The sequence below is a fragment of the Microcaecilia unicolor genome, chromosome 1, assembly GCF_901765095.1.
Source record: "Microcaecilia unicolor chromosome 1, aMicUni1.1, whole genome shotgun sequence".
NCBI lineage: Eukaryota > Metazoa > Chordata > Amphibia > Gymnophiona > Siphonopidae > Microcaecilia > Microcaecilia unicolor.
Window position 1 is genome coordinate 339,092,586 of NC_044031.1, and position 17,154 is coordinate 339,109,739.

The 17,154-nt window shown below is 41.8% G+C and overlaps 1 protein-coding gene across 1 annotated transcript in view; it reads left to right on the plus strand.

The window, feature by feature from the left end:
• Positions 1-17,154, plus strand: part of LOC115473950 (cadherin-6-like) — a 306,893-nt gene that overhangs the window by 263,734 nt on the left and 26,005 nt on the right. Inside the window, exons 6-8 of the mRNA XM_030209169.1 lie at positions 2,148-2,335; positions 5,318-5,571; positions 11,683-11,819. Of these exons, the coding sequence (XP_030065029.1) occupies positions 2,148-2,335; positions 5,318-5,571; positions 11,683-11,819 (579 nt within the window). The remainder of the gene's footprint in view (positions 1-2,147; positions 2,336-5,317; positions 5,572-11,682; positions 11,820-17,154) is intronic.

Sequence of the window (17,154 nt, forward strand, 5' to 3'; positions counted from 1 at the left end):
GAGTGTGTTTTTGCACAAGTTTGTGTATCGCGTTTTGCAGTGGAGAGATTGTGTGTTGGCCTTACTGAGGTGGCACCAAAACATCAGAAAGGGTGTAGAGCCTAAATCATGACACTACCTCTTGAAGGATTCATAGGAGCCGACTCTGGGGGTGCTGTGAGTGCTTGAGCACCCCCAATATTGAGAAAATTCCTTGTATGTGTCCAGGAAGGGGTTATTTCCACTAGACTTAGCACCCCCAATAATTTAAAAAAGTTGGTTCCTATGGAAGGATCTACATATAGAGCCAATGCATTTCTAAGGTCAACACTGGCATGGTATGGGAAAGGGGGTGGGGAAATACTACTGGAGAGGAAGAGGGAGTGCTGGGTATGCAGGAAAGAAGGAAGGAAGGGAGAAAGAGCTGGCTACAGATCTCATACATATTCATTATGGTTATTCCCCAAAACACTGGGCCTTCAGGATTGAGAAAAATGTAATCCTTTAATATGAGAAAGACCTGACATGGGCCGTGTTTCAGCGTACAACCGCCTATATCAGGGGTCTGATGTCACTGGGTTCCAGTGTTTTTATGACAGCCAAGAAACTCAGAGACATGAGAAAAGCTTGGTGAATGGAATGGGAGCTTGAGAGTCCTGAGGAGCACAGCCCCTGAAGGTTAACCAAGCTTTTCTCATGTGTCTGAGTTTCTTGGCTGTCATAAAAACACTGGAACCCAGTGACATCAGACCCCTGATGCAGGTGGTTGTACGCCGAAACACGGTCCGTGTCGGGTCTTTGTCATATTAAAGGACTACATTTTTCTCAATCCTGAAGGCCCAGTGTTTGCTTTTTTTGTTTGCTTGGTTGTATTTGTATGCTGTTTTCCCTCTCTTCTGTGACTGTATATTCCCCAAAACAGCCAGCTCTTTTTCCCTTCCTTCCTTCCTTCCTTCCTTCCTCCATATTAGCAAATCAATATGCTAATATGCTCCGCCCCATTCTTTGCCCCCCCAAATGAAACAGTCAAACTATGCCCATGCTCCTCCCACTCCCAACACCCACCCCAGATCCTACCCAAGATCATCAGTGGTAGTTCATTGAGACCCAATCAGCAACAGTCTACCCTCCGCTGCGAGCTAGGGTGATGCCATCCTTCAAAATGGGCCCTCTGCCCCCTACAAGTACTCTTGTGGTTCTACCACAGTACTACCATAGTACCATGAGAGTAACGCTAGGGGGAAGAGGTGCAATTTTGAAGGACAACACCAACCTGGGTGGCAGCAGATGGTGACCGCTGCTGTCTGGGTACCACTGAATTACCACTGATGACCCCTGGTAGGTCCTGAGGTAGGTGTTGTGGGTGAGGGTAGGACTTGGGAGGGGTCAGAGTTTTCATGTCAGGGGATGGCTTTATGGGTTTAGGGGTGTCAGGGTCTCTTGGAGTAGTTAGGTGATGGATTCAAGAGTGTTGGGGTTTGTTGGGGATTTGGGTTATGGCTGTAGGGGTGTTGGGATCTGTTGGGAAAGTCGGGTTATGGCCTTAATGTGTCACAACGTTCTTGGGAAGTTAAATTGTAACATCAGGGGTTTTGGGGAGAGTTGGTGGGATCGTGATATTGAGGATATCCAGGGCCTAATGCCTGTCAGGTGATAGGCCATGGAGGCTGCAATCCTCCAAACGTTTTCTACTGGAGTGCTGGTAACGCAGTTGCACTAAACAGCTCCTCTAGAGGTGGCACTAAATTCAGCCATGCTATCAGCAGTCAAGACAGCTAGAGTGTGGTACTGACCCATGCACTATCTGTCACCACTAGCCATACCTCTGCCTGCCTATGTCACACCCGGATACCACCCACTCCAGCATTACCAGCACATGCTCTCTCTGAAAACTCCATGTTAGCTGCTTCGTACAACTTAGTAAAAGGGCTCCTAAGTTTATAAAACTACTATGATGGCTTCTGAATGTGCAGTATAGCAAATACCTCAAATAAATAAGATGAGTTCAAGACTTGAATCTGCCACTGACCCCAAATACTATTTATCTCAACCAGACTTTGCCTGATCAACAAAAAAATGTTTTTAAGAAGGCCAGCAATAGGACGGGCTCCTGAAATATAGCGTAATGGGTAGTCTTTTCTCCCTAATGGAAATTTGTGTTTTTCTAGGCACATACCAGTTCAAGGTACCAGAGTTTGCCTCTCCCGGACACCTAGTTGGAAAAATAAAAGCCAATGATATTGATGAGGGTGTTAATGCGGAGATCACATACCATATTGCTGATGGAGATGGATCAGACATGTTCAATTTGATCACAGACAAAGACACACAAGAAGGAATTGTAATGGTCAAAAAGGTATCAGCACTGCAGCTGTTAAAAAACTTTAAATGACTATACTTCACTATTGTGCTATCACACAGTAGCCATTAGCTAAAATGGACTACATGTTAAATAATCAGAATAAAATCTAGAGAAATGATTGCATTTATTTTGGGTTTTAATGTATCTGTGAGGGTTTTTGCCTCTTGGTTTGTCTGTGACTTTCCTGTTCTTTGTATGGAGTTCCATCTTCCAATTTTATGCTTTTAATTTATTGTAAACAACTTTGTTTTGTTTTTACAAGTTAGGCGATATATCAAGTTTTAATAAACAATAAATGATAAAACAATTTTGCTATTACATCTCATGGAAATGACTGTACCTTGCTTATCTGACATAGCTATTGAACCTGTAGAACCAATGGCCTTGCTTGAAATCCTAAAAATAGGTTTCTTAATTAAACACAACCAGTGATTTTTTTGATTTGTTGAGCTCATAATTTTTTTTTTAATGAACAAAGAAGTCATAGTATTTTTTAAAGAATGACAAATAGCTTGGAGCCACTTTAATGGCTTTCTACTCATAATTCCACCGGTGTTGACTTTCTATACACAGGCCTACTTTTCTTAAGTTTTTTAAACTGCTAAAAATAACTGATGCTATACTTCTCTGTACATCTATATTAGATTACTTCCAGGTCACATCTGTTTAGTTTTCTAATTTGTTCTTTTTTATTATTATTATTCCATCACACAATCCCCATCCTACTGAGAATTCACTGTAAACTGCATATAACATGGACACTGAAGTCCAAGATAGTTGAACATTTTGTAAGTGATTCCACATTATGGGATAGATTCTATATATGGCGCCTAAAAATTCTATGCAGAAAAAAAATATGCCTAGGCTTGTTCTGTAAAATGTGCCTACATTTTATAGAATAGGCTTAAATTTCCGTGTAGTATACAGAATAACGCTGAGTGCCTCTCCATATGATCAAACATAATTGCAGCCATTTATGCCATGTTTTACTTGGTATAAATCCCAATGCCTAAATTAGGTACGGAGCGAGTGTATTCTATAACAACACGCATAGATTTTAGAAATACCTATGCCTCGCCCATGGCTATACCCCCTTTTCAACTATCCAGCTTATAATCGAAAGTGATCGCCAGCCATCTTCTGACACAAATCGGGAGATGGCCGGCGATTTTTTTAAAGCGGCGAAATCGGTATAATCGAAAGTGGCATTTTTGACTGCATCGCCGCTTTCCCGTCGCTTCGCCGGCGAAAGTTCAAGGGGGCGTATCGGTAGATAAGCGAAAGCGGGACATGGGCGGGCATGAGCGTGGCTACCAGATGGCCGGCTTTCACCGATATTGGAAAAAAAAAGCGGCGTTAAGCAGTATTTCGCCGGCTTTACTTGGACCTTTTATTTTCACGACCAAGCCTCAAAAAGGTGCCCCAACTAACCAGATGACCACTAGATGGAATGGGGGATGACCTCCCCATACTCCCCCAGTGGTCACCAATCCCCTTCCAAACTAAAAAAATAAAACTAAAAACCTTTTTTGCCAGCCTATATGCCAGCCTCAAATGCCGTACCCACCTCCATGACAGCAGAATGTGTTGTATCCTCCGACAGCCTTTCCCTGGTTGCGATGTGGCTCTTGGGTGAGTGTGACACCTTTTCTGTTAGGTGCCCTGCAAAGTCACATTAGCAATGCATTGTGGTGGGTGTAGGGTACTGGGCTCTACTCCCATGGTGCTTTCCCCCCCCTGCTAACTGGGTCAGAGTGTGCCCTGTTTTGTTTCCTGTTGTAGTCCATGCGGTAGTGGCCATTTTTGTAAGCCAGTTTTAGTTCCCTTTCCTGTGTTACCCATGTTAGAGAACGTACTTCTTACCTTGCATGGTGCTGAAAGAGGGCATTGTACACCATTGTGCCAGCTCTGACCTACTGCTAATCTTAGTATCAGGGGACTCTTTGCCAGTGGGGCACAACCTCTGATCTGCAGTTAACTGTGAGTAAACATGGTTATTTCAAGAAAGGACTTTTTCAGAGAGATTAGTCTTCAGGTGTGAACTGGTGTGCCAAAGTTATACAGCAGCAATAAGTCCTAGAGGCTGTATGCAGGTCCCTGGAGCAATTTTAGTGGGTGCAGTACATTTGTGGGTAGTGGGTTTGGGGGGGGGAGGTTGGGGGGCTCAGCTCCCAAAGTAAGGGAGCTATGCACATGGGAGCTTTTCTGAAGTCCACCGCAGTGACCCCTAGGGTGGCTGGTTGGTGTCCTGGCATGTCAGGGGGGCCAGTGCACTAAAAATGCTGGCTCCTCCCACAGCCAAATGCCTTGAATTTGGCCGGGGTTTGAGATGGCCGACATAACTTTCCATTATCGCTGAAAAACAAACCCGGCCATTTCAAACTCGGCGAACTCCACGGCATTTGGCCGGGCTAAACCGTATTATCGAAAAAAAAGATGGCCGGCCATCTTTTTCGATAATACGGTTCCGGCCAGCTGTTTGCGGCGCCACCAAAATAGATCGCCGGCAATCTATTTTGCTGGCGCCGTTCGATTATTCCCCTCTATGTGACTTAGAATATAAGCGTACCACATTACAGAATACACTTAGTGAGTTGTGCACGTAAATCTTAATTAATGCCCATTAGTGCTGATAATTGCTTGTTAATATGCAATTAATAGCACCGATTAGCTAGTTAACCAATTAAGTTACGCGCATTGTTATAGAATACACTTTGATTTCCATGTGGAAATTAAGGCACCATGTATAGAATCCCAGGGCATATGGAGTCTAAAGTGTAATATGTTATAATAAATAGGGTCCAACCTTTGACAGTTTTATAAGAGATCTACTGTGTATTGTGAGATAAGCAAGTATTTCATCATATAAATCAAATTAATCTTTTATGCAGTCTTCTGGAAATACATTGCAGCTGATAATGTTGGTCCATTGCCATATTAGAATGCTCTTTCACAAGTTATAATTACTTCTTCCAGACTCTAGATTTCGAAAAGAAGAAACTGTATACACTGAAAGTAGAGGCAGTAAATACAAATGTGGATCCCCGTTTTCTCTATCTGGGGCCATTCAAGGACTTTGCTACCATTAGAATTAATGTGGAGGATGTGGACGAGCCCCCTGTGTTTAGTAGGCCAATCTACATACTGGAAGTGAAGGAAGATATTAAGACAAACAGTACTATAGGAATAGTAACAGCTCAGGACCCTGATGCTCTCAAAAGCCCTGTGAGGTAAGTACAATAGTGTTTATTTACCTGTGGTTAACTTTGTGTGCTTGACTGATTTTTGCTGCTTCCTCGTTGTGGTATTGATATGTGTGAGGATGTTCAAGCAACTGCCTGGATGATTGAAAATGGGTCTTGTTGCTGGTGCTCTAATTAGTACAAGATCCAGCATTCTTAAAAAGCCTCTGTTCTATCTAACCCTACATTTTGATATTAATGTCATTCCCTAGGACTTGCCACTCTGCAGACCTGCATGCTCCTTGTGTATGGTCAGTCAAAAATACCTCCCAGCTGCTCACACTACAACCTCTAAAACTTCAAGAAACCAGTTTCCTTCCATTTTCTGCCAGCTAACTCCCCAAAGTTTTAAATGTGTATCCCTAGTCATTTCCAAGGAATTAGGGGACATCCACAAACTGCAACAAACCTAGATATTAGCACAATCTTATAGGCCTCTTATTGTCATTGAACTGAGGCTTAAAATGTAATTTCTTGTACTGCCTCTGTTACATGGAATGGAAGATAAATATGTAGTATACCTGAACACATTTGTTAGCCAACTAAGGCCAAAGACAAGAACCTTGATTGTCTTATATAAGTTAAGGAAACAATAATCAAAACTGCCTGCATTAGTTCAAATACTGCAGGTTCTTTTACCCAGCAGGCTGTACTTCACACTAACAATCAACAGATTAAGGTTTGGTTCTTGCCCCTGGAAAGATTACCTGCAAAGGGCCTGTTGCCAGTGGCCACTCTCTTTACAGATATCTTATCCATCCTTAAAAAAAAAAGGGGGGAGGAATCAATTTAAACTGGCTGAAGTATGTTAAACCCTGGCCATGGCATTTAGCTTAATCAGTTTATTCTTGCTATCTGTATAGGTAGAGGCACTCAAAGATATAGATAGTCCCCCACAATATTCAAAACCATTTAACCAGCCTGGAACGGCATCTGGCCAGTTAAATGGCACTTAGCCGGCTATCCGCCAATATTCAGTGGGAGCTAGCCAACTGTCTTAGGCTGAATATCCCCGGTGAATAATGCTATGCTATGCTATCAGAGACTTATCTCTCGATTACTCCCTTAAATAATTTAATTTAATTTATTTAGATTTGCTCACACCTTTTTCAGTAGTAGCTCAAGGTACACTCAGGTACACTGGGTATTTCCCTGTCTCTGGAGGGCTCACAATCTAATTAAGATTTAAAGCGAGTAACATCTATTAGGTAAGAACTGATACAATCAGGAATTAACACATGACTAAAAAAAAATACATAATAAAACCAAATAAAATCATAACCCTTCCATGCCTGATAAAGAAATAAGTTTTCAAAGCTTTCTGAAATAGTAGATAATTCCTCATTGAACATAACTCAGAGGGGAAATGTTCCAGTAATGAACAGCTGAAAAGAAACAAGATTGAGAAAACCCAGCTTTAAACCATATACCTTTAGTTAAAGGAAAAGCTAACATCAAATATTAACAACTCCTGGAGCTTCAACTGAATTTTAACAAATTCACCAGTTGAGATCCACATTCAGGGCCAGGACCATCCAAAAGCTTAAATATAAAACAAAGTACTTTAAAAATGATTCAAGTCTGCACAGGCAACCAATGCAAAGCATCCAACAAAGGAGTTTTCTGAAATATTAGCCTAGGTGCTGAGTTCTGAATCATTTGAATCTTAGAAAGTTGCCTACAAGACAAACCCAAATATAGTGAATATCCGGTCTAATAATGACAAAAATACTCAACTGCACAATAATCCTAAAATGATCTTATAAAAAATTAGATATCAGCAGTCGCAGCTGTTTCAATTTAAAATAAGCTTTTCTAATCAAGCCATTAATCTGTGACTCCATTGTCAAAGATGAATCCAAGACTACTCCCAAAGCTTTAGAGGTTCTCTCTACATTAAACAGATCTATAATCACCCAAGATCATTTGGGGAATTTTAACTAAATCCAAAGAGAACTATAACACTTAACCGACCAATCTTTTATCCTGTTTATGCAAATATTAATCTTAAAAGAAATGGAATCCACACCCTGACTAACAGGAATCAAAAAGAAAAAGTCATTCATATAGGACATCTATACCACCTGTACTCCAGAGGTTAAATTTATCAGTATCCCCCTAGTTAGGGAATTATCCATATAGGACAACAGGTTTCAGCAAGATTTGACCTAAAGAGCTCATGTACAAATTGTACAAGAGTGGAGAGATAGAAGAGCATTTGGGAACACCACAAGGGGATACCCATGATGATGAATAACTGCCGTCCTTCAATACTAAATAGCGGCTAGCTGGTTATATCGTGTGGCTAGCCGAGAATATTCAGCACCAGTTAAGTGTCCGAATGTGACCGTGTGATTAGCTGGTATAACTTTGGCTGGTTTGAACTTAACTGGCCAGTGCTGAATATCGACTTGGTCGGTTAAGTTCAATTGGTCCAAAAATAAACCAGATATTCAATGGCTATGGCCCGGCATTGAATATCTGGGCTCAGTGCCAACCACAGAAGTTAGCCGGCCTAACTCCCATGGTCTGAATATGGGGCCCAGTGTGTTCATCATGCCAGCTCTAGCAGTTAATTCTTTGTATGATGTTCACCCTCCAGAAGCCAATATTGAGTGAATGGAACAGAAGATGCCCTGTTCAGAGGTATCCTCTTCAACACCCTCCTGCAGTACTGAACTGCAGTGCTTAAGTCTTAAACTTTAAGGGGGTGAGGCAGTCTCTCAACACTCACAGATAGAGGTCTCAAAGCCTAGTTCACAGGGACAGCTGCACCCAGATAGGACTCCTCACAAAGCTCTATAATTAAGGAGCCTAGTTATCAATGTTAAGATGGGTTAATTTATCACTAACTCATGCTATTTTAGCACAGGTCTCATTTTATGCAGTGAGACCTAGTTTCTAATAACTCGGGTTAACAATAAAATAACAGATCTTAACAGTAGCCCATGTTAATAATTTCCCCTCTAAATATTAGAGCAACCTAGGTTTTACTATGCATGTATGACATCTCTCCTCCCCATTAGACTGTGATCCTTAAAAGGCACAGAAACAAAAAGACAGCACGTGGACATGCAATCATACAATAGTAGAAATCTATTACTCCTTTAAATTTATGTATAGGTGCCTTACACAAATACGTTATCATTTGTAGTATAAGTACACAGTCCACAACAGGTTTTATGCTTGGGAATAAAATTTCAATCCTAGTGAAAATCACATTTGATGTGATTAGCCTTTTTGAAATTTCAGAGTCGCTTAGCAGTTAACTTTTGACTGGACAATTCATTGCCCAGCCAGATGTTAACTGGTTAAGAAGAGGTGCTTTTCCCTGCTATTCGCAGAGACGTTTTTCTGCAACAAAGTGCACTCTTGATATTAAGGCATTAACACGACCTTTAGCTCTGAAGAGAGTATTGATTACCTTTTGTTCTATTAGGCTGCACATCTAAAGACTCCTGACGTAGGCAGAAATGCCAAAACATGGCACTGTGTTGAGTCGCAGTGGTACATTTCCTACAATAAACTCCTTGTTTTGGACTCAAGTCTTCTGGTTTCTGGATATTGGAAGGGCCATCATACACCCTACTACCTTGTGATTTCCTGTGACTTGTTCGTAGTGGTGGTTTTGTTCCTCCACCTTTAGGTGGTTCCTTCATATTAAGAAGATGTGGGATCAGAGGCCTAGCATGGTCCATGGTTTTCTTTTATGAACAGTAGCATACAAGGGCAGGCTGGAGGGGGCAGTCTGCCCCAAGTGCAGACAGCAAGGGGGTATGCGCCTTTAAGCTCTGCCGGTCCCCTACCCCCTCTAATATTACTTCCTGTTCCAGAGCAGGGGATGTGCTTTGGTGGGGGGTGCCTTGGGGGATGAAGCACCAGAGGGGGTGCAGCAGCGACCTGCCCCAGGTGGCAAACAGGCTAAAAACACTACTGTAACTGGATAGTACTGGTATTTTGAAAAATAATTGGTTAAGTCAGGCCACACAAACAGCTGGCCTAAAGATTCACAGGTGAGTTGTCTGATTTTCTTTATCTAGGAATATTCAGCAGTGCTGATTTGACTGGTTATGTTTTTTAAAAATCTGATTAAAGTTAATGGAATAATTTTTTGATCTCATTATTGTTTTCTGAAAAGGTACAAAGGATTACCTTCTGTACTCACTCCAGTTAAGCCAATTTATATCTTACACCATTGGCAGGGTATTGAATAGAATATAAATGTAAAATTCTGCCAACATTCCAAGTCATGGTGCAATGCTCAAGTAAAATACCCAAAATACTGAAGAACCAATATACTTTGAAAGGTGTCATGGAGGGGCATAATCGAACGGGGATGATCATCTCTAAGGGTGCCCATCTCTAAGGTCGGTGCGGCGAAGGGGCGGGGCAACCCATATTATCGAAACAAGATGGACATCCATCTTTCATTTCGATAATATGATCGGGGACGCCCAAATCTCAACATTTAGGTTGATCTTAGAGATGGTCATCCCCGGTTTTCGGCGATAATGGAAACCGAGGACACCCATCTCAAAAACGACCAAATCCAAGGCATTTGGTCATGGGAGGAGCCAGCATTCGTGGTGCACTGGTCCCCCTTACATGCCAGGACACCAACCGGGCACCCTAGGGGGCACTGCAGTGGACTTCAGAAATTGCTCCCAGGTACATAGCTCCCTTACCTTGGGTGCTGAGCCCCCCAACCCCCCCAACCCCACTCCCCACAGCTGTACACCACTACCATAGCCCTTAGGGATGAAGGGGGGCACCTACATGTGGGTGCAGTGGGTTTGTGGTGGGTTTTGGAGGGCTCACATTTACTAGCAGAAGTGTAACAGGTGGGGGGGGGGGGAGATGGGCCTGGGTCCACCTGCCTGAAGTGAACTGCACCCACTAAAAACTGCTCCAGGGACCTGCATACTGCTGTGATGGAGCTGAGTATGACATTTGAGTCTGGCTTAGAGGCTGGCAAAAAATGTTTTTAAAATTTTGTTTTGGGGAGGTCATCCCCGATTCCCTCCAGTGGTCATCTGGTCAGTTCAGGCACCTTTTCGAGACTTGGTCCTGAAAAAAAAGGGACCAAGTAAAGTCGGCCAAATGCTCGTGAGGGACGCCCTTCTTTTTCCATTATCAGCCGAGGATGCCCATCTCTTAACCACGCCCCCGTCTCGCCTTCGGTACACTGCCAACACGCCCCCGTGAATTTTGATCGTCCCCGCGACGGAGAGCAGTTGAGGACGCCTAAAATCGGCTTTCGATTATGCTGATTTGGGCGACCCTGAGAGAAGGACGCCCATCTCCTGATTTGTGTCGGAAGATGGGCACCCTTCTCTTTCGAAAATAAGTGTGATATTCACATACCTTGCCAAAATTTGGTAGAAGATGCAAACAGACCAAAGAGCATGCTGACATGCTGCTAGTATCCTTCCATGAGGATCATCCTTTCACAAGAGGGTTCCTTTCCAAGGAATTACCAATTAGGTGTATTTACATTTCTGACAACTTTTTCAATGCAGTGTGGTACAGAAAATTCAAATAAACAAGGTTTGTAAAAAAAACACAGAAACTCAATTTATTCGGGGGTCTTGTATCATACTATATTGATTAAACAAAGGGCAGTTCAAAGCTCCCTACAGTGGACAATAGAATACCTATTAGACACCCCCTATCTCACAGGGGGTGTCTAATAGGTATTCTATTGTCCCCTATAGGGAACTTTGAGGTGCCCTTTGTTTAATTAATATAGTATGATACAGGACCCCTGAGTAAATTGAGTTTTGGTGGTTTTTACGAACCTTGGTTTTAATTTTTTTAAGTTATGGTATTTTGATTTGTCTCTAAATATTTTTTGATTGTTTGTTACAGAAAATATAAATGTCATCCTCAAAATACATTGGATCTGCTCTTTCTAATACACATTTGATTCCCAAAGTCACAGGGCCAAGATAGAATTAGGATTCCCCATCATTATCATGACAACTAGGCCATGCAGAAGAGGAACCTGACACTCCTCCACTTGAAAAATCCTTCACCCAGGATACTGGAAAATAAATGCTATATATTGTATGAATACTTTTCATTTCACTGTATTTTCAGATACTCCTTAGATCGGCACACTGATATGGACAGGATATTCAATATTGATTCTGGGAATGGTTCAATTTTTACCTCAAAGCCTCTGGATCGGGAGACGTTGTATTGGCACAACATTACAGTCATAGCTACTGAAATTGGTAAGTCAATCCTAAATATCATTATTCTTCCACTGTAATAAACTATGAGTGTGTTAACCACAGCTGGAAAGATTCAAACTGGATTTCGGTGATGAAAGAGCAACATGTTGAGGTGATACAGCTTCATCATTAAGCTTTTCAGGGTCACCAATTTTCTAGTTACAGGAAAAACAGATGAGTCAGACTTTCAGTATCAGAGACAAAGATTGCAGTCCTGGGGGTGGGGAGTAGTAAGTGATAAGTGTGGGAGAGAAGGAGAAGGAATCCCAGTCATATTTTGTGATAATGTGAAAATAATTAGAACATACAGTAGGTGCCTCAGTGTCAATGTCCCAAAAGGAGCTGCAGGGTGTGACTCCTTGCCAGGAACCTGTTGCACCACAAGTGTAACAGTAGGAGGAGGTATGGGCCTGGGTCCACCTGTCTACAGTGCACTACACACATTACTACACTACTCTGGGGACCTGCATACTGCTCTAATGGACCTGGCTATAACATCTGAGGATGCCATAAAGGCTGGTAATAACCTCCAGTGGTCATGTGGTCATTTAGGATATCTTTTTGTGTCTAATTCATTATAAAAACAGGTCTAGACCAAAACATTTTATATTGCGCTTCCTTTCATGTAAGACAATTCATTGTAAGAGATTGAGAGCTCTTTTTCTTATAGGGCAGCTTTACACTGGAATACAATTCCATTGGATGTCAAACAATTGCCTATCTCTGTTTCATAACCATCTAACATTGTTTCTTTTTCAGAAATATTTGAAGTAAGATAAATGTTACTTTATAGTCTACAATATACAGATATTATGGTTTTTTATATTTAGGGGCTCATTCTCAAAACAGAAAAAAGTCCAAAAAGCGACACAAAGTGGCAGATGGACTTTTTTTGCCAAAACATCCAAATCATTATTTTTAAACCCATCGAAAAGACATTTTTCTATGCAGTTCATTTACAGTGGGTCCAAACACAAGGGTGTGTGCCAGGGGGTATTGGGGATGGGATTTGGGCATTCACAAAACTTGGATTTTTTTCTTCCATAGTAGAACAAAGCAAAAACGTCCAGGACTACAAAATAGACATTTTGGTCTAGACCTGGTTCATTCACAACTAAACAACACAAATTCAAGATATCTATAAATAATAATTCTTATATACCTGCTATTGTGGTTTACATTAACCACCATCAATTTTTTTTCTTTTATCAATTATTATATATATAAATTTTATGAAAAGTGCTCAGTTCGCCCATCAGTCATATTTAAAGTGACTGGCTGAGTAAAGAACCATCATCGCACTTTGGCGTTCTCAAATGTTGAGAGACTTAATTAGCTCTCCAACAAACTTTTATTTGAAGATTAACCCCAACTAGTTACGGATACACCTGCATCTATTCCCTAAGATATTAACATACTGCTTAATCATTATTTTGCCTACTGATCGTATCTCAATTAGGCAATGAACGTGCAATGAGGTGTTTCTCAAATATGTTAAGAAATCTTATATGAAAAAGGTTTTGTCTTGATGCCGCAGTAGCCAAAGGCAGTCCTTTCCAGTTACATAATGATGTACCCATCAACAACAGAGATGAATTACTTATCTGCAAATTTTCATGTCCCGCAAATGTGTTGATTGTCGCTTCTAACTCAGTCCAGTGTGTAGTTCCTCATGCAATATCACCAAATCAAACGATATATTAACAAAAATATAGCATCACACTCTGTGAAATCATAATAGCCCTTGCTTTTAGTCCTCAACTCAATCTTGCTTGTGCGTGTTATTAGTCATTTTATCACACAAATCAGCTGAGTTTCATTATCCAGCTTATTTTCGAAAGAGAAAAACGCCTATAGTGCGACCTAAATCGGGAGATAGACGTTTGTCTCGCAAAGGCGCCCAAATCGGTATAATCGAAAGCCGATTTTGGGCGTTTCCAACTGCACTCCGTCGCAAAACGAATAAAGTTGACGGGGGCGTGTCGGAGGCATGGTGGAGGCGGAACTGGAGCGTGGTTATCAGCCGAGGAGAGATGGGCGTCTTTAGCTGATAATCGAAAAAAAGGCGTTTTTACCGCGATTTTGGGTCACTTTTTTTGGACCCTTTTTTTTTTCATGAACAAGTCACAAAAAAGTGCTCCAACTGCCCAGATGACTACTGGAGGGAATCGGGGATGACCTCCCCGGACTCCTCCAGTGGTCACTAACCCCCTCCCACCAAAAAAACCCCACTTTAAAAACTTTTTTTCCAGCCTGTATGCCAGCCTCAAATGCCGTACCCACCTCCATGACAGCAGAATGTGTTCAATCCTGTCACAGCCTTTCCCTGGGTCAGATGTGGCTCTCGGGTGCAGTACAGGGTCACTACTACTACTACTATTAAACATTTCTATAGCGCTACTAGACTTACGCAGCGCTGTACAAATTAACATGAAAAGACAGTCCCTGCTCAACAGAGCTTACAGATGTGGCTCTCGGGTGCAGTACAGGGTCACATCAGCATTGCATTGTGGTGGGTGTAGGGTATTGGGCTCCGTGATTTCATTAGCTTGTGTTACAGTCTCACGATGTTGGTAGTTGGTAGGCTCTTCTCCCATGGTGCTTTTCCCCCTGCCTACTGGGTCAGAGTGTGCCCTGTTGTGTTTCCTGTTGTAGTCCATGCGGTAGTGGCCATTTTTGTAAGCCAGTTTTAGTTCCCTTTCCTGCGTTAGCCACGTTAGACAACTTAAGTTTTTCCCTTGAATGTGGCTGAAACAGGGCATTGTACAGCATTCTGCCAGCTCTGACCTACTGCTAATCTCAGTACCAGGGAGACTCGTTGCCAGTGGGGCACAACCTCTGCAGTTAACTGTGAGTAAACACGGTTATTCCAATACAGGATGTTTTCGGAGAGAGGTGTCAACTGGTGTGCCAATGTTATATAGCAGCAACCAGTCCTAGAGGCCTGCGTGTATGCAGGTCCCTGGAGCACTTTTAGTGGGTACCACAGTGCACTTCAGCCAGGTGGCCCCAGGCCCATCCACCCCCACCTGTAACACTTGTGCTGGTAAATGGGAGGCCTCCAAAACCCACTGTACCCACATGTAGGTGCCCCCTTCACCCCTAAGAGCTATGGTAGTGTTGTACATTTGTGGGTAGTGGGTTTTGGGGGAGGGGGGTTGGGAGCTCAGCACCCGTGGTAAGGGAGCTATGCATGTGGGAGCTTGTTCTGAAGTCCACCGCACTGACCTAGGGTGCCCAGTTGGTGTCCTGGCATATCAGGGGAGCCAGTGTACTACCAATCCTGGCCCCTCCCACGACCAAATGGCTCAGATTAGGACGTTTTTGAGCTGGGCGTTTTTAGTTTCCATTATCGCTAAAAAAACAAACGCCCAGCTCAAAAACGTCCATTTTTTCGAAAATACGGTTTGGCCCGCCCCTTCACGGACCTGTTCTCGGAAATAAACGCCCATGGAGATAGGCGTTTCTGTTCGATTATGCCCCTTCATGTCTTCTTCAGGAGGAAGCCGCTAAAAAGTTCATACACAATAGAAAATCCACCTTAAATCTCTATATTTTTCCTTTAGCACCTCTATCTAATAACTAAAAACTAATAAACAAGCAATACATGTAATTCTAAACAATCTCATACCTAAATATATATTCATGAAATGGTCACTTACCAAATGGGAACTCCATCCACAATTGATCAGAATAGTGCATTTAGCCAAGAAGTCAAATCAGTTTAAATAGGATCCAGAAACAGACACTGCCACTCACCCATGCGCGGGCGTTATGACCTCTTCCCAAAAATCAATGCATATTCCTTATGTGTTAAAATCAGCCTATCCATTCAACTTCTCAATTTACACCCATTGGGTCAACTGTATTCCACTTATATATAAATCATTGTTCCTTAGTGAACAATATATCCGAAGCATTCCCCTCATTCGACATATTTATCTGCAAAAGAACTATAAACTTCAAATCTTGTTGCATGTGGTTATATGCGGTCCAGTGGGAAGTTAATGGAGCTTCCTCCTTGTGATGTTTTAGATTACTCAAGTGTTCACAAATGCGCACTTTTATGGGGCGTCTAGTTTGACCAATATAATAAAGGTTGCATGGGCATATAATGCAATAAACTACATTCGAGCTTGTACAATCCGTGTGTTGTCTCAACTTAAACACTTTTTGGGATCCAGGTATGTTAATATGACCCACTTGTATAACATGTTTGCAGAACTTGCAATGTCCGCAAATTGCTGAATATGTTCCAGTTTGCGAGTATTCAGTAATTCACCAAGATTACGGCTTCGTGTGTAAGCAAATTTTGGATGATCAAAACCTTTGTAGAATCCCCCGTACTCGATGCACTTGTGTAGAATAAGGTAAAACACACACCAAGGATGAATCCGATGTTTGCGGACGATCCTGTAATAGCCACTCCATGTTGATGAAAGCTCTTTTATATGCTTGACGAACAAACCATGGGGGGTATCCCCGATCCACGAATCTATGATACAACTTCCTGGCATGCATTTTGAACTGGTCCTGGGTTGAGCATAACCACTTAATTCTCAAAAACTGTCCCGTAGCGATGTTGTTGCGTAAACGTTTGGGGTGAAAGCTGGAATATTGTAACAAAGTATTTCTGTCACTTTCCTTCCTATATAATGTGGTAGCAAAAGCCCCCATACTGTCTATGGAGACATTAATATTGAGAAATTTGACTTGTGTGGGGTTGTAGGAGGTGGAAAACGTGATTGCTGGATCCACATGATTAAGATATGAAAAAAACGTTTCTAATTTTTCTATCGGACCCTGCCACACCATGATCACATTGTCAATGAATTTCTTCCACATAATAATGTTAAATTGAAATTGACTTTGATAAACATATGCTTCCTCGAACTTGGTCATATATAGGCAAGCGATGGAAGGAGCCACCGTTGCACCCATCACTATACCCCAAATTTGTAAATAGTACTGTTTTTCAAATCTGAAATAGTTATTTTTTATGACCAATTCGGTCATTTTATTCACCAAAGACAACTTAGAGCCTGAAATAGGTGACTGAGATAAATATTCTTCAACCACTTTCAAAGCTTTATGCAGCGGAATACTTGTGTAGAGGGCATTGATGTCCATGGTGACTAAAATAATTTTTTTATTCGAATGTAAATCAAGCTGTTGTAGAGTTTGAATAAAATGGAAAGAATCCCTGGCATACAACTTGGCCGATGGAACATGCGATTTCAAATAATAATCTACATATTGAGATAATGGTTCCATAATCATAAACATTTCACAACCTGATACAATCAATGGTACTAAGTCACGTAGACTACTGCAA